Source organism: Macrobrachium rosenbergii, chromosome 6, assembly GCF_040412425.1.
Source record: "Macrobrachium rosenbergii isolate ZJJX-2024 chromosome 6, ASM4041242v1, whole genome shotgun sequence".
NCBI classification, from domain to species: domain Eukaryota; kingdom Metazoa; phylum Arthropoda; class Malacostraca; order Decapoda; family Palaemonidae; genus Macrobrachium; species Macrobrachium rosenbergii.
This window is the reverse complement of record NC_089746.1, coordinates 40,141,512-40,164,011: the sequence shown is the minus strand read 5'-3', so window position 1 is coordinate 40,164,011 and position 22,500 is coordinate 40,141,512. Positions and strand designations below refer to the sequence as shown.

Below are 22,500 nucleotides of genomic sequence, written 5' to 3'. Positions count from 1 at the left end.
TTTTCAGAGTATCCAGTCAGTTATTACAAGGCTGTTTATCCTCAATTAAGAAAGGTCACGAAAGTTCATATAACGAGAGTTGTTAAAACGATATATGTTTGCCTAACCTACTTGACTGGTTCCTTGCCCTTTGTATAATCGAAACCACGTTTTGGTTAAGCCCCCCAAAAATATATCTTATGTAATATTGACAAAGATGGTTTGTTAACCGCATGCCTATACGTTCCGTAATATTTTGTCTAGAACGGTCAAAGTGCAGTCTAACTTAACATGATCTAAACATTTCAAAATAAGTTAGTCTTCCAGATGATCAGGTAGCTAGTGGTCACATCCGAAGTAGTATCAAGCACTAAAAGGCACTCCAAGACACAATTAATAAAAAAAAATATATACAAAATGTAAAAAAAAAAAACAGCCAATTTAAATGATTTCCTAATATTTGCTTTTACCAAAGTTCCTCGGAAATCTAATTCAATATTCTTACGGTTAATAAGTCTGTAAACTCTTTTACTTTTGGATGGTCATCCTTATCAAGAACTCCAAGCATTCGAAATCAGATTAAGGTGGAGCTTATAATTCTCTTATATTCGTATTTCGAGTAAAAATATTGAAGTTCCTTGATTAGCTCAGTCTTAACAAACAGTACGTCCTGTTTCAAACGTGTATGACTCTCTCCCACACATACTACACGGCTTCAGTAATCTCAGATCTGATTCAATTCAACTTAGTTCGTCATTCTTTTCATTGCTTTATTTGCTAACAATGATTGAACTAAGTTCGAGAGGTTTGGCCTTCTCAGTCTTTTAGTAGAGCATTTAGCGTGCGTGTAGTGTACATACATACATACATACATACATACATACATACATACATATATATATATATATATATATATATATATATATATATATATATATATATATATATATATATATATATATATATATATAGCCACACGCGCTTAGGGAGAAAAAGTGTGACGCAGCAATTCAGAAACAAGACCAATGGGGAATTAATTTTTAAAAAATAGGAGCCAATTTTACGTAGCCATTTCTTGTAATTACAATCATTTTCAAACTTGAATAAATGAATTACAGAAGATATGTAGGCTATTTATTCAATTTTACCACAAATATATATAAAATTACTCATCAGTAGTGCTTCTGAACGCAGATAAATACAAATGCACTGTGTTGTCAACATAAACTACTGAGGGCAAAGACTAAAACGTTATAATTCATTCATGTTTAACATAACAGTGACAGAATAAGCTAAAAGTGCACGAAGCAATAAAAAAAAATAGTAATTTACATCGCCGATGTAATTCAAGCTACCATTTCTCTGCTATTTCATGCATAACGTGAACAAGGAATATTCAACGTCAACTCTCGTCTTTCAAGTAACAAAAGGTATATGATGGAACACGACATGTTATTAATAAAAACGAAGCTAATCATTTTATAATTGGCGTCCCCGAGCATAGCGAGGCGATCCAAGAGATATATATTAAAGCTTTCTCCTACTTGTAAAAATAATGCTTGTATTGGCAATAAGGGCAGTCTCAAACATTGCAATTCTTGTACGAACGAAAAATATTCGAGTTGAAAGCCTGTGTCAGTTTTGGTATTAAATAAGAAATAAAATTTAGTTTGACATAAGATGAAGCATTTCAAACATGAGAGCAATATACCAAACAGGGTCGAGCAAATCCCTCATAAAGCTGTAATAGCAGTTAGGACGGCAATAACATTATGACATCTGACCAAAACACCAACACGATTTTCTTCACAGCAAATTTTGTTTTTTAAATTATGTGACCTCTCTAAGAAGCTAAAAGTCAACTGAACAAATGGAATGTTGACATTTGGAAAAGGTTCAATCATATTTTCATCAAAAATAATTAGAAAAATAAGTTTGCCGTTTTAAACATTCAGTACCTTTTGGATCTTGTTGACGAAATATCCACTTCGTATCTTTCTCTAAGGCATCGATTTCCAGAAGGGATAATAAAATCTGATCACCTTTCGTTTGCCTTTCATGTATTTCGCCTCCCCCCCCGACTTGCCTTGAGTACTTCTTGCCTTTATGTTAGCAAGTTACATGACTCAGACCTGAAACAAATCACGTTTATCAAAACGGAGAAAATGAATGTTCTCATGCCCCTCTACGATCTTATTTTACCGTCTATGGCAATCTTTCCAAGTCCCTAACATCCTGCGTAATTGGCCATTCATGCAATATATACAGAAACCGCCAACAAGACATATCTCTGGAACTCCAAATATAAATTCATTCTCAAAAGGCTAAGCTTATTAGGCTACTGCTCCTTGTGCAATTCATTCTCAAAAGACTAAGCTTATTAGGCTACTGTTCCTTGTGCAATTCATTCTCAAAAGACTAAGCTTATTAGGCTACTGCTCCTTGTGCAATTCATTCTCAAAAGACTAAGCTTATTAGGCTACTGCTCCTTGTGCAATTCATTCTCAAAAGGCTAAGCTTATTAGGCTACTGCTCCTTGTGCAATTCATTCTCAAAAGGCTAAGCTTATTAGGCTACTGCTCCTTGTGCAATTCATTCTCAAAAGGCTAAGCTCATTAGGCTACTGCTCCTTGTGGTAAGTCTAGCTTAATTCCAGACCAAACCAAATGTTCATCCTCATCCTGTATGGAATACTTCCTACGTTTTCAAAAAGACTGATAGTTCAAGTGTTTCATAATTAGATGCAACTGGACTACACAGCTTTTTCTTTTTAATAATATTTGATAACTATTGTTCGTATATTTAAGTACGTAACTGTCGATTACAGACTGACTAAAGTCACTGAACGATTCATCGTTTTCTCTTACGGGACTTCACACTCCTCGTTTCATCAGCTGCTTTTAGTTGATTACTTCACAACGCAGTCAACTTAAAATGAGAGAGAGAGAGAGATATATATAATCATCCAAAGGTTTGAAGCCCGAAATTCTTTTGAATGTTTCCCCAGTCACGAAAAACCACCCTTTGGAGATTCTCTTTCGGGACGCTGGCAACTCACTCTCTCTCTCTCTCTCTCTCTCTCTCTCTCTCTCTCTCTCTCTCTCTCTCTCTCTCTCTCTCTCTCTCTCTCACTATATTCCCTTTGGAGCCTAATATAATCTCTCGAAACGAAAGTGGCACTTAGCGCCATACTCACAGTGGATATTTGTTAGACCGAGCTGTTTTGATAACATAACGCACACAAATTCATACACAATTTTTTTTTTATTTTTTTTATTGATTTCCTAATATACTGTATATCATCAAGAGAAAACTTCATCGAAAGTGAATTTTCCTAGAGCTAATGTCGTTTAAATTAGATATAACGTTTTACTAGTTAATCTCGATCCCCATTGCTATTCCAGCAGTAATTGGCAATTAAAAGTGATTTAATACTACCAAATAGGTGAGGCTGCAATCTACTTAATGAATGTGAAAGGTAGAAACTTCAGTTTCAACAATGCTAATTAATTCGTTATCAGCATAAAACCTTGGAAAAAGTTCCTCCGGACTAAGGCACGTATGGCAGAAAAAAAAAAGGTAATGCTCTTACCCTTTACGCTATTTAGGTATTTAAAGGAGAGTAGCTCCGAACCTCCTACTTGAATCATAAAGATTTCAGTTACCAAGTAGCGAAGTTTGGAGATACGAAGTTGTCGACAGAACAGGCGTTCCTTTGATCTGTCCGTCGATAAATTAAAGATAAGTAAACTCGAGGACAGAGTTACTAAACTCTGGGTTAGGCCTAGCTGCTTCTTCCAAAGTTCTCTAGCTCTTCGTTGGTTGAGTCGGTAGAGCTGCTGACTGTCACTCGATGGGCAGGAGTTCAATTCCCCGGCCGACTGATGAAGAGTTAGAGGAATTTATTTCTGGTGATAGAAATTCATTTCTCGCTATAATGTGGTTCGGATTCCACAATAAGCTGTAGGTCCCGTTGCTAAGTAACCAATTGGTTCTTAGCCACGTAAAATAAGTCTAATCCTTCGGGCCAGCCCTAGGAGAGCTGTTAATCAGCTCAGTGGTCTGGTAAAACTAAGGTATACATAACTTTTTTTTTACTTTGAATCTAATTTCAAAAAGATTAGTGGGTAACGATAGTGACAAAAAAAATTAATAAATTGGGAGGCAAATAAATAATCGATTTTTAACTCACCAAGAAAGCAGAGCATAACTACTAAACCGTTAAAAAGGCCGTTCGAATAAAAACATACTTTACATATACAACAAATATTTGTTAAGCAAATAACTGTATTGAAAAAATCTTTTACCGTTCTTATTTGAAGCTGAATATGAAGTTCAGCACCAAGAGCTGATCATGCATGAACCAGACTATAGATCTTTATCAGATTTTAAAAGATAGGTAACAAACATTGAAAATTTTGAAATTCATATTCTTTTACATATCCACCTATGTTACCAAAAGACATTGGGAAAGGGAAAAAAATCGAGTTGAATTACAAAATAAAGGGCGTAGCTCAGAATGAACTTAAAAAATAAACTCAAATAGTCTGAGGCCATAATTATGGAGGACATATCCAAAATGATAATGTTGAAAAAGCGGGTAACATTACTTTTATGATAGAAATAGGATGCATTTCCTAACTCAAACCTCCCGGCTCGAGGCTAATTTGGCATCATTTCCGCGTCCTAAGGAAAGAAAGCCTTTGGTACAATCAGGCAACCGCGTTAATCACGGATATCCATTTACATCGAAAATGGGATTGCAGACTGCAAATCCCGCGAGTACTATGAAACACTGCTTTGCATGTAAATAACCTCTTAACGTATTTAGACGCTAAATTTATGCGAGGGAAATGTGCGAGGAGTTTTATTGTGACAATTAACGTAAATTGAACTAAATACCGTTGCCGCAAAGTCTTGAGCCCTTCGAACGGTTATGACGTCATAGATGCTAAAGGCCCCTGACGCGAATTGTAAGGCAAGTAACTACGATAAATATAACTGAATAAACTGTGACTCCATCTTCCAATAACAATCACTTTTATTTAGAGATTGCACAAGCAAAGGAAGCTACAAGAATAGAACTACGATGTCTTCTTCACCTTGATGCATCAAGGCAAATTCAAAACGTATATTGCCTCAGAGTACGTCGTACCTAATGTCCAAAGAAATTTCATGAAATTTCACGAAAAACTCGAACGTCCTGAAATGCATATAGCCTACCATAATAAAAGTTGGCACATACCGTACATCCACACAAGCACGCACACAAACGTGTGTCAGCTTATTACACATCTGTATGAATGTAAACACACAAACACAACCGGGTTACATAGGTAAGATGCAAAGATATACGGTTTACAACAACAAATGATCGGAAACGTCGAATATATTCAAAGAATTCTGACTGGCTAAAGGGACAGCAGGTGTCTACGTGTGCATGTTTAAACATACAGAGTATATATGCAATTTGCTTATTTTTATAGAATTAAGCGACTATTCTCGTACATACAGATAGGCAGTGTATATATATTCTATTAATAGCAGGACTGACCTGTGCATAGTCATTACAGCATAACAATTACCCTCGAAAGCACTTCTGAAAGCATACCAAGTATGCAAATATACTCAGCGTTGATGGAAATGGTGTTCCCAAATTGCAACATACTCCAACCACAATAAAAACTTTCGTGCGGGTAATACCGCCCTCGCTCTGAAAAGGCTAATGTAATATGTGGGCTATGGAATTACATATAAATTCATGACCCCTGCGCGCAGGCACCCAAGGCACGAGGCGTGAAATCTGAAAATCCCATTCATAAACAATTAAGTCAAAAATTTATTCAGCGGAATAATGAATGCAACAACACAGACAGTTCACTGGGGCATTATGACCACTTTGTAATTAGCCTTAATGAGAATTTTTTTATAATGACGTGTCTGATTATTGAAAAAAATATACCCCCTTCGTTAGAGGGGCTTTTATGGCCACTGTCGTGAAATTATATCCATAAAATATATTTGGCCATCACGAAATTAGGTTTCAATATTATGCAGGTCTCATTAGCCATAATAATGATTGAATCTTCATAACGTATACGGTTGTTAGGCTTGAGAAATGAATGCAGACAGACGTAGGTCCTCCATATTACCAATTGCGAAAAGTAAAAATTAACCCTAATGAGGGTTGCCTCTTGGTACCATGAGATCTTACGGGAAATTATTTGGTAAATATATTCATGATGTATTGTGCAATCACGCTAAGCAAGGGACAAAGGTACAAAATCAAGTGAATATAAATAAAGTAAGTGTAAAATAAAGCAATCGATGGGGGCACAATGTCGATCTAGTTATCCCACTGAAGCAAAAGAAAAAAAAGAGCAAAGTAAAAAAGATATAACTGATGAAGCAGAATGATATAGCCTAGAAGACTTCTAATTTCTAACGGTCATCTAAAGAAAAAAAACAAGGTAAATTAAAAAAATCGGTTTTTCACAAACAACTTTCACTGCAACTTCTAAAACAAAAACAAACAACCGGTGGAGAAAACATCCACAAAATTAGGTACTTCTATCACTTGTCTCTTATTCACAGGCATTGCCTTTATTTCAGTTTCAACCATCCCTTCACACACACACACACACACACACACACACACACACACACACACAAATTTCAACATTAAGCCGTTTCCCATAACAGTAGGTGGTCTTAAAAAATAATAGTCCCACATTTATATTTCAAGGGCTGAACCATCGACGAACTCCCTGTGCAGAAAACGTTTCACAACATTATCTAGTTTGTACGTCTGAAAAGAAAGTTCATCAGCTGTCAAGCCAAAGGCCCTAGACCCACAGTAACATTCACCTCTAGTTTTGTATGCACTCTCACACTTCCTGGATATTACGGGCATTCCTCTCCAATATTTCTTTTATGCCATCTAGCCAGCACTTACGAGGTCTCCTTCCAGCGCAAAAGAACTACACTCTTTTGTAGCCAGTTTCAACAAGGTCAAACACTTAAAAAATATTCTCATTAACTTTTCTCTTATGCTAACCTTTTTACCACTTCTGCATATCACCTTACATCTCACCATCTCAAGTCTTCTTTGATATGGCTTCAAAACTTTTTTTCTTTCACTTGCAATCAATATCCACACTTTACTGCCAAATGGGAGAGTTGGCTTAATAACCCCTTCATACATTCCTCAGATACTCAAAGTCTCCTCCCTGCTACATGCCTTGTATTATTTACTATGTGATTCAAGTCGCTCATCCTACCAGCACCCATTATATTTCCTTCCACATGACTACAAATCATCAGCTTTCATCCTTTCACTAGGCTACCCATATTAACTAACAATCACTGCGACGACTTCCCAGTCTCCAGTTACCCTTATGGTCTTACTTTTGCTCACATTTAGTCTCAACTTTCTCCTCTTGGAGATACTTTGGAACTCTATCACTAGTTTCTGAAGTTTTCCTTTCCATCCTCATTTAGTACTGTATCATCTGCAAACATTCATCACGATTCATTTGCTCATCTGAGAACTTTTGAACCTACATTTACTGTCCAATCTCTGCCCACGAAAATATTAATCAGCCCCGAGACATATGAACTCTAGTTTTGGACCCTTTTTTACGCCAATCCTGTCACTTTCCTGAATTACAAACACACAATTGCCTTTCGTCATCAAAACTACCAATCGCTCTCAACATACCGTCTCTCTATTTATTCCATCATTACCTTTTTATTCCATCGTTAGGTTTTTCTCTTTACGTTTAAACTTCTCATATACTTGTTACATAAAAAAAACACTTGATCTACACACCTTAGTCGTTGTAAGCCAGTCTCCCTTACCATACACTTTTCAGGTATACTAATTAACATTATTCCCCTGTAGTTCTTACAGTCACCTCTGTCATCTCTACCTTTAAACAATGGAATAATTATTCTTCTTAACCATTCCTTCTGAACCTTTTCCAAATCGAGACATACCTTACTCCATCAGCCATTCCATCTCACCCACTATCAACCCATTCTATAGCATCTCACTTGTAATTCCATTGACAACTGTTGTCTTGACATTCTTCAACCTCTTATTGCCCTCTTTGCTCTTTGTTCCTTCAAAAGTCACCTTCTCGAACATTCTCAAACCTAAATTAACTTTTTCTTCTGTCCCCAGCCTCTGCCTTGTTTTTATCCTCCGCATTCTACGAATCTTAAAATAACTTCATTCGCTTTAGACAACATCTCTCATTTTCGAGACCCTATTTTCCATTACCTCTCTAACTACAATTGTTGCTTTAAAGAACAGCATCTCAGTTGTCCTAAAATTCTTGTTCACCTTCTCCATTCATTTTTGTTGCCAGGTGCCTTCTTTTTTTTAACATTTTTAATCTCTCCTACCCATCCTCATTCATTATTGTTATTCAGTGGACTCTCATAGTGTCTCTGTTTTCCATCACTAAACCTCTCACTTGCTACACTCCTATATCCACACACACACACACACACATACACCCAATGATGAACTTCTGACCCATCATAGACAAATACACATACATACATACATACATATGTGTGTGTATATATATATATATATATATATATATATATATATATATATATATATATATATATATATATATATATATATATATATATATATATGATTGTTCAGAGGGTCAGCATGGAGTGCGTGTGGATATAGAAGGTAGTAAAGAGGTTTAATATGAATATATATATATATATATTATATATATATATATATATATATATATATACACACACTTATGTGTATGTGCGTTTTAGTGTGGTGTACAAGTTTGCTCACAAGCCTATTCTTGCTAGTATCAGAAAAGTACTTTAATCTTTTCTAAATTTAGCATTAACTCATCTGGAATGTTGACTACCAGTGCAGGTGCACAGGTGCTCTTAACTGGGCGATTTTCTGCTTACAACATCGATTTATAGTTGGCACACGATTTCTTAGGTCTTAAAAGAAGCACACGCCCCACGATAACAATTCTGATATGTATTTATACGTATACAGAAAAACATTTTATGAATATACTTGTGTGCGTACGTTTACTTGTGCGTATATGTTACTGTGTGCTGGTGCGCTCGTGCTAATTGTTAACATAAACTAATTTTTTCCTTTAAAAAAACTAGTCTATTTTTTTTTATAAAACCTATGCATATGGAACAAGCGTACAGGGACAACAGACTTGAAATTAAAGCTTCCACAGAACATGGTGTTCGTTTAAAAGAAATAACAGAAGATAATAGGATATGCAGAAAGAAGATATCGTTATTATAAAAGAACAGAAGATAAATTAATAAATATATAAAAATATAACTAAATTATTAAAATACAAAGTGAACTGTTTTGGGTTAGTAATGCAATGCATCTGCCCTTCAACTTTTGAGATCAGAATATGGGACAATACACATCCACCACATTTTTGATAGAACTCCTAGTGGTTATATTTCCGATCTCAGACTGTTTATACTAGGCAGTTTTTTTAATGGCTTTAAACCCACAACATAAATCCAAAATCCTGTGAGTTTACCAATCATCCTCCTCCTGGCTCCCTTGTCTCTCATCATAAAAGTGAAGAAAACCCCACAGACATCAAATGACAAATTCTCCTAATTACAAGGTCATCTACGGTCCAACCTACGAACCAGTACTAGGAAACCCCCTTACTTATTACGAGCAACAGAACCTCTTCGCCTTGCCAGTGAAAATTGAAAATTCTAGGTTTGTGTAACCTCAGGTAAGAAGGAGAAAAAAACTCCTGAAATGGACAGATGGTCAGTTAGATAAGACGTTGGGCTACTCCTTACACTGAGGGGACCCATATCTTTCTTAATAAAATGAGTAGATTGCCACTCATAGTCTCACATGCTATATAAAAAAAAAGGCTAAACGGGTAGTACCAGCGGACATATTTTTGAAGGCGAGACACACGGACAGACCGACAGACAGACAGACATATAAATTTACAGACAGTTTGTATTGTTCAAGTCAAAGGCACTCTTTCGCACAACAGTTATATAACGTCAAGATGTGTTTATCCTAAAAAAAGATCTACTGTGTTTCAAGTCATGGCCTACTTTGCTCTGAATTTCTTTTTATAGCAAATTACATAATGATATATACCACAATTAAGATTTGTTACTTAGCCAGCAACAATACATATCTGCAGACGAGAGAATTTACGGTACTTACACACCACTGCATAATGTACTTTGGTTTGAGAGAGAGAGAGAGAGAGAGAGAGAGAGAGAGAGAGAGAGAGAGAGAGAGAGAGAGAGAGAGCATATTATGAATCTCTAACTCCATAAGCCAAGCCTGTAGTGTTCGTCAAGATAGAACGTTAGGCATCTAAATCTCAATCTTTATGGGGCATTCCCAAAGGCCACGCAATCTCCAGCATTATGCAAAAGATATTGAAAGAGGCAAGCCAGATTCTCATATCTACCCTGCAAGGCTTCCACCCAAAGGGCATGGGTTGATTCTACAGAAAACTATGCAATAAATACTAAGCATTAAATAGCTTTAGACAGTACTGGTCTAGGGTACTTGATCCTTCCCCATTCATAGGCTAATTAAATATACGAGATAAACATGCTTTTGGGCACGAACACAAGCCTATCGCCGTGTGCCTGAAGGTCGGTGAGGTCTCCCGACCATCTGGAATGGACAGCGGAATTAACATAATCGAAGAAGAGCTTACCACTGGTCGCTCAAAGTAAGAATCTGACAAGGAATGGGATACTCTTCAGTAGGATATTTGAGAGAACATGATTGGAATACGGCACCTAATTACTAATAAATTCAGATGTCGTCTTAAACAGAATAATAGTGAATTAAATAACTTATGGCATCTCGATTAATACTAAACCGTAGATTTATCTCTATAATGCATTCCAGTTTACCTAAATTGAATTTGGCATATATACATTTAGGCCGGGGTAATCAAGCATTATTATAATACTATCATGAACTAATCCTCAGATCTGCAATTAAGCGGAATATACTTTACAATTATAAATACAAACATTCTGATCAATTGAACATTAAGCATAAAGGCACTTCTTTTTAAAAAATTAAAGAATACAGAAATATTTTAAATAATAAAAGTCTTAACAACGGATGGCTGCTTCATTCTATCTAAGCTATTTTAGACTGCCCCTAAATATGTAGAGTTTGGCTATTCAGAATTAATGAGTTCATTAAGATGGCTATCCCAACGTCAGTCTCAGAGAGAGAGAGAGAGAGAGAGAGAGAGAGAGAGAGAGAGAGAGAGAGAGAGAGAGAGAGAGAGAGAGAGAGAGAGAGAGGCGTAAGCTGAGAAATTCCATAAATCCCATTTCTACTCTATCTGATCAATAAAATCGAATAGGTGTACTTAACACATGGTGTCCAAGTGATATATAAATGTATGGATTTAAAAAACTTACACTGCCGTTCAAACAATACTAGGGATAAATCACAATGTAAGTTGTTCCGTCAAACTATCTATATATTCCGTCAAATATATATATATATATATATATATATATATATATATATATATATATATATATATATATATATATATTATGTGTATATATAAATTTATATATATATATATATATATATATATATATATAATATATATATATATATATATATATATATATATATATATATATATATATATATATATATATTCTTCTTCTTTTCTGTTAAATATCCCTTTAAATTATCACTTTCTTGCCAGAGCAAATACAAATGACTTCAGATGACATCTTCCAACCCAGACAGGGGTTGAACACCAGCAATACGAGTACAATAACCACAGTCTTAATGGCGCGACTTAATATTCATTTATCAACAAAAGTCATTCCGTTTATGCGTCATCTGGCCCGACCACTTTATGGCTTTCAGTTGTCTCTCTTGCACCGCTGCGCTAACAATGATTGACACTTTATGACCTTAACCACAATCCACTTGAGGTAAATTGTCCAAGTGTTGCCCACTCGCAAATGTTAGGGCATTCCTCTCGCTTATTAAATTTGCACCTACGCGCAAATTCGCTTTCTGACAAGAAAATAATGATGGATAGCGCCCACGACAGTACCCTTTGTCAACAGGGCAGTGTATTGCGCCATGAATAAGTAACAGTTAGGAGTCAGTACATTAAACATTAATAGTAACCGAGTAGTAACAGTAGGTAGTCTGTACAGTAAACAATAACAACAACACATGCTGTTGATCTCGTTTACAATGTCTACATAAATAACAAATAAAATAATACTGGGCATGTCATAAAATCATAAGAAATAAAAGTTCCCAGCCCACTCCTACCCGCCTCCTAGCAAAAACAGACGGCATACAATGTGCATCAAGAGCGACATATACTATGAGACATCATTTACTCTATACACACACACACATATATATACATATATGTATGCCTGCAATTGCAATATATATATATATATATATATATATATATATATATATATATATATATATATATATATATATATATATATATACACACACACACATAATATACATATATATCTGCAATTCGCCAAAAAGGAAAAGGAGCAAGCATAAAATAAAAATAAAAGAGACAGCTCACGGTTAATGACCAAATCACTCATACTTTTCGTGCAAATAATATCTATAGCAATAATAGCGGATACTATACGACATACACCAAGGCATAGCAAAATACTCCACAAACACATGGATGAAATAAATCAGATCAAGTATATAATTATCGAGCAATCGAATCACCTTTCGTTCAACAGAATAATTCAGTTTCTCCCTCATGAATCCTAATGTCGAGGTTTATAATGAATCAACACCCATGTGAAAGGTTTCTAAGATGATCTTTAAGAGCGTCCTACCTGCTGTAAAGGTCTTATTCACTTTAGACCATCTACTCTCAAGCACATGATCTGAATAAGTAAAAGGCACCGGCTTTGCAACAGTACGACAACAGTAAAGTGAAAAACAGGGATAAATCAATGGACAAAAGAGAACCTCTTAAACATCCAGTAAGAGATGCCATTGCAATTTTAATACACATGTTTACATCTTTCAACTTTCTATTGCTACTTTTTACTGGCATGTCCTCTCAGTGAAGCACACGTCACCTTTTCAGACACCCATGACAAAATGATGTCACCTGTTCTCATTCCCTGCTTAGGTGTAATATATACGCGTCTAGGATGATGCTGGCTGCTGAATTAATCGTCTTAACAGATTCAGAAGGTGAGCCAATGAGGTACGTGATGATGATAATAGTATCAAACCATGTCCCTAGGTGACGGCCATGAAGAGTGCATACCTATCAGTATGCGATATTGTGTCCGAGTTGCAATAGACGATATGCCTAAGGTATATAACAAATAAATGCACACTTACATACATACATAGAATATATATATATATATATATATATATATATATATATATATATATATATATATATATATATATATATATATATATAGGCTATATATATAACCTTGTCACCTAGCGATCATAATACAGAACTTCTACGAAGGGAGGTCTCAAATCCATTTCCGAAGTTTGGATCAACGCTCAAGTATGTTCCGTTACATCCCACTGAGCCTTTCCTATGCTAAACAGTTACCTAAGTGACTGGTGGTTAGCCGAGATAAGTGGGTCGCAGCTTGGGCTAAGAAACGTATGGAGATAATGTCGTCATCCAAAAATGGCAATTTGAGAACCGGAAGGTTAAAAGCCTCTACATCCACCTTCTTTAAGAGGGAAGAGAGAGCTTATGTTGAAAAATAAGGATATACAACTCCGTTTAGTTACTCGTTTCCTACCATAGAGCCTCGAAAAAATAAAGACGCACTCATAACATAATTTCCAAAACAGAGCATGGAAAACATTAACAACTGACTATTTAGGCCTATAATTTTCAAAATTCATATGCGTCTTGTATCAATAATCGTCAAGGCTTTCATGACATCCCTTACCTACTCCAGTCATAACTGCTCAGGGCAAAAGTTGATTATGTTCAGAAGTGCCTGGTATCATAAAACAAGGCGAACCTACAGCGTAAACCTGGTGTTCCTACGATGAGTCTAAACATGCTAATTAGCGGAAGTATCTTCACCGAAGACGCCACTGACCACCAACATCTTACTACTTTCCTCCCCTTCCTTTATTCCGCCGCCTTTTTACGAATCTTAACGTTGTAGTTTAAGAGCCTGGCTCCACGGACATCTTTTATTTGTTTATGTATCTGATGGCAAATTCGATCTTTACTCCGAGACAGATTGGCGTCTAAGATTCGGGGGTAAAATAAACTAAGCAGTGAAACTTTCAAGATCACGAAGAGTAAACTGGTCATTCTGGTTAACAATCAGTTTCATAATTTCCTCAAGGCATCATTGTGAAGGTTGAGACTGATGAAAATTAAAGGGATGAAGAATTAGTGCTAGCGAGCACTGAAGCATATATCAACATCAGTTCCTGAGGTATTACATACATGAAAACTAGACGGTGTTCGAGTAGGTATAGATTATGCGTAACAATTGAGCGACTAAGTAAACTGTCATGACGCGCAATGAATAGCCTATAAAGGTAAAGAAACAATACAGTAATTAAGGACATAAGAAGACTATGAGGAACTGATAGAACTGAGAGTGGAGTGCAAATGGTATCTAATGATATATGTGAAAGACAACGATTTTCTTAAACATTTAAACATGACTGGGAAATGCGGGACAGCGTTCAGCAAAGGAATAGGAAGGTTGAGGGCAATGGCAGTAATTGGAAATTGCTAAGTTAACCTTTGACGCTAATTACCGATGGATAGCAAATAAACAATTAAAAGAGATTATGTTTTAACACAGTATATTTTAGCTTTCGCCCCATAACAAAAACTTTTTTTTCAAAAAAATCGCCCATGTCAAAAGCACCGACAGTTTTGAAACGTGGAAAACAACACTCACAAATAATTCACAGAATTACTCCATAAGAAAGTCGAAACACAAGATTTATGAAGTTCTTATAAGAAGATAAGAATGCAGACTATAACGAAGAAAATACTAAAAGAAAAATTAACGTAAAAAGGGTTCAAAAGAACCACCGTCATAAGGTGCACGCGTGCCAAACCTTGTTGAAAGGGAAACCCTTCATTCTAGAACGAAAGCCCATAACTCCCTGGGAAGAGAGACTACGTAATTGTAGGGGGAAAACTCACACACAAACACCAAATCAGGGAGGATAAAGTCCTCAGTTAAGGAAAGAAGAGGGAATACTTGAATCGGAGTAGCAACTGATGGCGAGAGATGCTAATTTTTCTAACGGTATTTTTATTTCTCTGATACTCCTCCCTTCAGTCTAGATTGAATAATTAAACAAACAACTTCGCAATGAGGGTGTATATATTGTAATCAAGTTTCTGGAGAGAGAGAGAGAGAGAGAGAGAGAGAGAGAGAGAGAGAGAGAGAGAGAGAGAGAGAGAGAGAGAATGTTAGTATTAAACACCAATCTTGATTATAGGATTTAACTGTAAACTGAAGTCCACTATAATACCACACTAACTTTAGTACATGGACAAAACTCTCATTACTGCAAAGAGGAATACTAATAATAACAATAAGAAGGCGTAAAGAAGAGTATCAAGCTACAAAAAAGGTTCAGTTCCTAATTATGCCAATGGAACGCAATTGCATTTCTAAATTAAATTCTACGATCAATATTTTCTCTCTCTTTGAGCGACTTCTTGGATTACGTATATCTTTCGCGTAGTAATTAGGGTTTTTTTTTTCTTGTAATTAAATTCCTGAAGATCGTGTTACATAATGCCCTTCTTCTAGATGTAAAGATGTCTGACTAAAGAATTCTGGAAGGACATAAATTACGTTAAGTTTATGTAAACAAATCCCGTTTTTTTTTTTTTTCACAGAACAGATCGTATAAGACTCCTTTTATATATTACCATATATTCAGTATCTAATATGGAATGGAATATAAAATTTAGGGAAAAGGCCAGGTCCTGTGACCTGTCATTCAGCGCTGAAAGGGAAATTGAGAGTAAAAAGGTTTTAAAGGTGTAACAGGAGAAAAAACCCGCAGTTGCATTGTGACACAATTATTAAGAGAGGGTGGAAAGAATGATGGAATTAAGAGAATATGAAAGGAGGTTCACTAAAAGTAAGGAAAAGGGTTGCAGCCAGGGACCTAAGGGACGCTACAAAGAACCTGAAATAATGCTTACAGTGCAACGTGCGAGGTGCAGTGACGGCACTACTTACAAGATAAAAAAAAAAACAGAAACTAATAAAAACCTTACTATATGCTGATTAGAGTAACAAACCCTGTCATAAAAAAATATGAACTATTCAGACTACTAATATTCGATGAAAACCTGATACTGCCATTTTTAATTATCAACATCAAAAGAATAAAAAAGGAGAGATGTGGTATTACGTGAGCTATCTACTTATTCAGCATCCCTGAAACAAATTTTCGGGCTTTCGTTGCCCCAAAATCAAAACTGGACAAGAAACCAAAATTAATAATATACATATATATATATATATATATATATATATATATATATATATATATATATATATATATATATATATATATATATATATATATATATATATATATATATATAGTAATTACATTGACTAAAATGTTCTATATATATATATATATATATATATATATATATATATAATACATATATAATATATATATATATAATACATACATATATTATATATATATATATATATATATATATATATATATATATATATATATATATATATATATATATATATATATATTACCCAGATGGCATCAACACATAACCAACTTGAACATCCGATGGGCAAGGCGTGGAACTAACAACCTCATCCCAAGAAGAATTACTGAAAACCGGAAGGGTAACTACTTCAAATATAACATTCCAAAGAGCAAAATGCGCATGTTTAGATTCAATTTTTTCACCATCTGTCCTTTTCCCTCTAGAGAGGGTGGTAACAAAAAAAGTACAGCTTTCTGGTTTATTAGAGAGTCTTTACGGGTGAAGTTGCAAGGCTAACTCCCTTTTTCTTTACCCAAGCAGATACTTGTAGCCATTAACAGTTGGGTAAATAATATCGATGGGCGTTAGGGCTAACACACACAATATAATATATATATATATATATATATATATATATATATATATATATATATATATATATATATATATATATATATAATCATAAAAGGTCCGACCAGGAATACGATGGGATGATTATTTTCAACAGTTTATTCCATATTTACATCTTCTGGGATTTCTACCAAAAAAAAAAAAACTTTATTATTGGCCATAGTAACGACCAAACTGATTTATTTATACTTGAAACACTCAAGATTAAACTACTAGTTCCTGCATTAAACACACAGTCCTACTACCCAGTTGTTTTTATCTTGATGTTTTCATTTTTTTTTTCTCTCCTTCCCCTTCCTTTGTTGTTGTTTCCAGTTCTATTCTCTTCTTTGTACCAGCAGGTTAGTTCATTTTCACTAGTGTTTTTATGTTATTTCAGTTAATCTTTTGTAAGTTTCATAGGCATTTTAGTTGATCTTAGAAGTTTCATATGCATTTTAGTGTTTTACTTGTCTGTTTTGTATTGTGCAATTTAGTATTTTACCTGTTCTTTATGTATCGTACATTTTAGTATTTTACCGCTCTTTATGTACTGTGACTTTTAACTCACCTTTATCATATTTTATGTCAAACTTTGCAATATGTTTTTTTTTTTGGTAGAAATCCCTGATGTAAATATGATTTACGAAACGTCGGAATAAACTGTTGAAAATAATCGTCCCATCGTATTCCTGGCCGGACTTTTTATGAAATATACCATGGGCTTTTTTGTCTCATCTTCCTATATATATATATATATATATATATATATATATATATATATATATATATATATATATATATATATATATATATATATATATATATGGTCATATATATATATATATATATATATATTACAGTCTTGAAGTTAAGTGGTCATCGTAGTTATTATATACACAAATATAAGAAAGTCAGCTTTGTGTGTGACTTACGTGTGTATATAGGCTATATAGGCGAAATCAGTTTGCACCATCGTTTTCATGTGAACATAATCTTTAAACAAAGACTCTTACCCAATTATCAGAAACCCTCTGATTATCGATGAAATAATACAGAAAAACAAAAGCATAAGAGAGAGAGAGAGAGAGAGAGTCAAGTTCCACAGAAACATGTAAACACGTTCTTGATAACTTATAGGAAACTACAGCAAATAAATCTTCCAACACCAATCTTGACTGTGCAAATCAAGACACACATCTTACACAATATACAGATCAAGCTAACAATGCGAACAACTCACACTACGAAAATTCAGCCTTCCATAGTGTTAGCTGAACTTTTCTACGGGATTTGCAGACAGGAACATCCACTACAGTCAGATACCAATGCCGAAGTTAAGTGAAGCTAACAAGTAGTTAACATGGTATTTTGAATTGTCATCGCGACTTCACACGCGAGAAAAGATCGCCGTTGCGTGTTCTATCTGGAGTACAGCGAAGGGGAATTCGAGAACATTTCTATTGACAGAATAATGGAGATGTCAAAAGTCTAGTATTAACGGAGAAAAGTTGGCATCTGGATAGTGCAAAGAGTACTTCAAGAAAACTTTTGATTAAAGTTTGGGCATTTGACTATCGAAGGATCCTTCAGCGTATAAGAATAAGGAATATAAACACTATCGACGGATCCTTCAGCGTATAAGAATGAGGAATATAAAGACTATCGAAGGATCCTTCAGCGTATAATAATAAGGAATATAAACACTATCGAAGGATCCTTCAGCGTATAAGAATAAGGAATATAAACACTATCGAAGGATCCTTCAGCGTATAAGAATATGGAATATAAACACTATCGAAAGATCCTTCAGCGTATAAGAATAAGGAATATAAACACTATCGAAGGATCCTTCTGCGTATAAGAATAAGGAACATAAACGCTATCTTTGAAAATTTTACTGCCCATGGATTACGAAAATACAACTGTTAAGTAATCAAAAAATACTTTAACGCTTTATGGGAGTGTGCGCGATTGGGGTCTGCTTGTGCAATGAGGAGTGATTGACTGATTTGTTGGTGTAACCTGGCGTCAAAATTAGTTAATAGTGCATATCACAGAGTATTCTTAATTCGATCAAAGTGGATACCATTCTGCGATCTCCAAAAGATGCCGGTTCATGAATTGTTTTCTTAATTCCGTTCAGCCTTTTTCAATGCGTCTGTTCACCAGCTGTTTCATCACCATACTACACAGGGTAAATATAAACGAACCTGACAATTGCTAAATGCGAAAATAGTTAAAAGAAAAAGCACACGATACAATTACATATACGGGCAATGTTTGATACTAACATGGTAAAATAACAGCAACGTTGGGATATTATCTTTCAAAATGTTTAAAAAAACAGGCGCAACTGCTAATCGTCGTTAAAAAAAAAAACTAAACAACTGGCAATCCCCGCTGAATGTCAGCCTTGTACTAGTCATATTTCGCAATTTACGACACCAACCTGTGCAAAATACTCATTGAGACATCACACTGGCATGCCCAAAATATCGAGGGGTTGAGTACAACACATACCGCAGCACTGCCAAAAACTAAGGAACGAATAGACAGGGTCCAATCAAAACTACATGGTTTAAAAAGTCTTTAATAATAAGATTTAAACCTGCTCAAAGTTTCAAATAACAACATTCCAGTGAGCAGTTCTTACAATACTAATTGTGGAAGGCTTCAAGGTCAGCAACTCATCCAATAAAACCGCTATATATAGTTAATACTGATATATATTATATATATATATATATATATATATATATATATATATATATATAATAAAACATATACATATATATATAAAACATATATATATATATATATATGATTATTATCACTTTTGTACGTGATTCATTTATCACACATTACGGTAAGACCGGTTTTCGACTTTATTTCCAATGGCTTGGAAATAAAGTCAAACCAATCAGACCTGTTTGATACTAGCATGGTAAAATAACAGCAACGTTGGGATATTATCTTTCAAAATGTAGCTTAAAATACGAACATGGCGCAACTGCTAATCGTCGTTAAAAAAAGAAAAAACTAAACAACTGGCATTATCCCCGCTGAATGTCAGCCTTGTACCGAGTCTTAGTCATATTTCGCAATTTACGACACCAACCTGTGCAAAATACTCATTGAGACATCACACTGGCATGCCCAGACACAGGCCTACTATCGAGGGGTTGAGTACAACACATGAGTGCCGCAGCACTGCCAAAAACTAAGGAACGAATAGACAGGGTCCAATCAAAACTACATGCTTGGATGTGAGATGTGGGCAGGGAATTTATTAACTCTAAGTCTTTATATATGGATAAGATTTACATGCACCTGCTAGGAAAATAATTGAGTCACCTGCTCAAAGTTTCATTGCAATAACGATCACGATAATAACAACATTCCAGTGAGCAGTTCTTACAATACTAATTGTGGAAGGCTTCAAGGTCAGTTACAAATAAAACCAAACCATAATATCATTAATATATGTATATATCCAATAAAACTATACCATAATATCATTATATATATATATATATATATATATATATATATATATATATATATATATACATATATATACATAATAAAACTGACACACACATATACATATATATATACATATATATATATATATATATATATATATATATATTTATTATCACTTTTGTACGTGATTCATTTACAACCAAGGCAAAGACGAATACAAACCCCAATGGCTGCACACACCTGTACACATACACACACATACTCAGACATCATCGCATTTGACCGGCAAAAGCAAATAACTGAATAAATCCCACTCACCTTAATGTACTCGTTGATGGCATCTTTGAAGTTCCTCGATGTACGTCGATTAACATTCAGCACGAGGAAGTGGTGTGCATGGCTACGGAAGTCCAGATGACGCGAGGTTTTCTCTTTTCATAAGACGAATTTCTCCGGAATTATTAAACCAATGTGTGATTTTTCAAATGCCCTGTGCCACTCAGGATATAATGGCCTATGCAACCGGTATACTCTCCAATGCGGGGTAAAAGGATTAACAAGAGCGTAAGATACAAAGTTTTTTTTATTTTTCCACAAAAGAGCTTTTTTCAATGTACTTACCAGAAGTGCTAGGCTTTTGAGGACACTCACACCCTACTATATTTTTTTTCTTAAATCAAAGGGTCTCGGGAAATACTTATACTCCTACCGGCAAGTTAACACACAAAAAAAGACAGCACTTGAAACACGTTACACAAAACACTTGCAACAAGAAAAACTAATATGAGAAGCAAATCTCACTTCAACTAAGCACCGAGCAGTGCCTATCCAACACGGATTTGAATCACGCAAATCCGCCTGAGGAGGCAAGAATCCATCCACTTAGACAGGCGGTTGGATAGGGAGAGGGTGTCCCTACCACGCACGCCAAAACACTGGCCTTGAAACCGGTAAATTATACACTTTTACGCCACTTTAACAATCGCGTCTTGGTCAGGAAAGTTTGTAGTAACAAACGTACTTTGCCTCAGAAACTACTTAGTCCACTTGCAAACGACCAATTGAATCAGTCACTTTTTAATTTCAATCATATATCTTTTCAACAGTAAATTACACACTCAAATGTTTTATTTTTTGAGGCGCGTTAAATACTTGTATCTTTTTTTTTTTTTGAAGAAATGTAAAAATGTATAATTTGTTTTCAAGATTTACTCTTTTCCAGGTCTTTACTTATATTATTTCCATCCTATTCATCACCTGTGTATCACTTTCAATTCTGAATAATTCAGCACTAAAGAAAAAAGTAAACATTAGCTGTAGCACAAAACAAAACAGATTACACCACCTTCCACGGTCTTTCTTTACAAATTCCCCAAATTCAGCACTGAAAAATATATTTATTATATGTGAACAGTATCCTTACAATGTATGAAAAACATCCTCTAAAAATGACTACACAGTATGGAAGTATTCTATGAAATTGTGACTACACAGTATGGGAGTATTCTATGAAATTGTAGACTTACTTAAAAAAAACTTCCCCCCTCAACAAAATACAATAGTACAAATAAAAGTAAACATAAACATAACGATTTTTCAGTCAAACACAAGTAAGTTATGCTGGACATAAATTTACTGCAATAAGAAGTCACTCACCCATGTGATGAAATATCTACCCACAAGAACTCTACTAGAACACGAATGAAGAAAACGCAAGCAAGTAAACAAACACAGGCGCGCATTGCTTAGAGACATCAAACAAGGCGGTCCTTTACAAATACATCAAACGATAAAGATGAATGAACAAAGATATTGGACTCTCGCACTT

General features: G+C 34.9%; 1 protein-coding gene across 8 annotated transcripts in view; it reads right to left on the bottom strand.

The window, feature by feature from the left end:
• LOC136839462 (thrombospondin type-1 domain-containing protein 4-like) overlaps positions 1-22,500 on the bottom strand; it is a 795,787-nt gene that overhangs the window by 772,033 nt on the left and 1,254 nt on the right. For all 8 annotated transcript variants that reach the window (XM_067105522.1, XM_067105530.1, XM_067105532.1 and 5 more), the window contains exon 2: positions 20,991-21,963. In XM_067105522.1, the coding sequence (XP_066961623.1) occupies positions 20,991-21,046 (56 nt within the window). In that variant the 5' untranslated portion in view covers positions 21,047-21,963. The remainder of the gene's footprint in view (positions 1-20,990; positions 21,964-22,500) is intronic.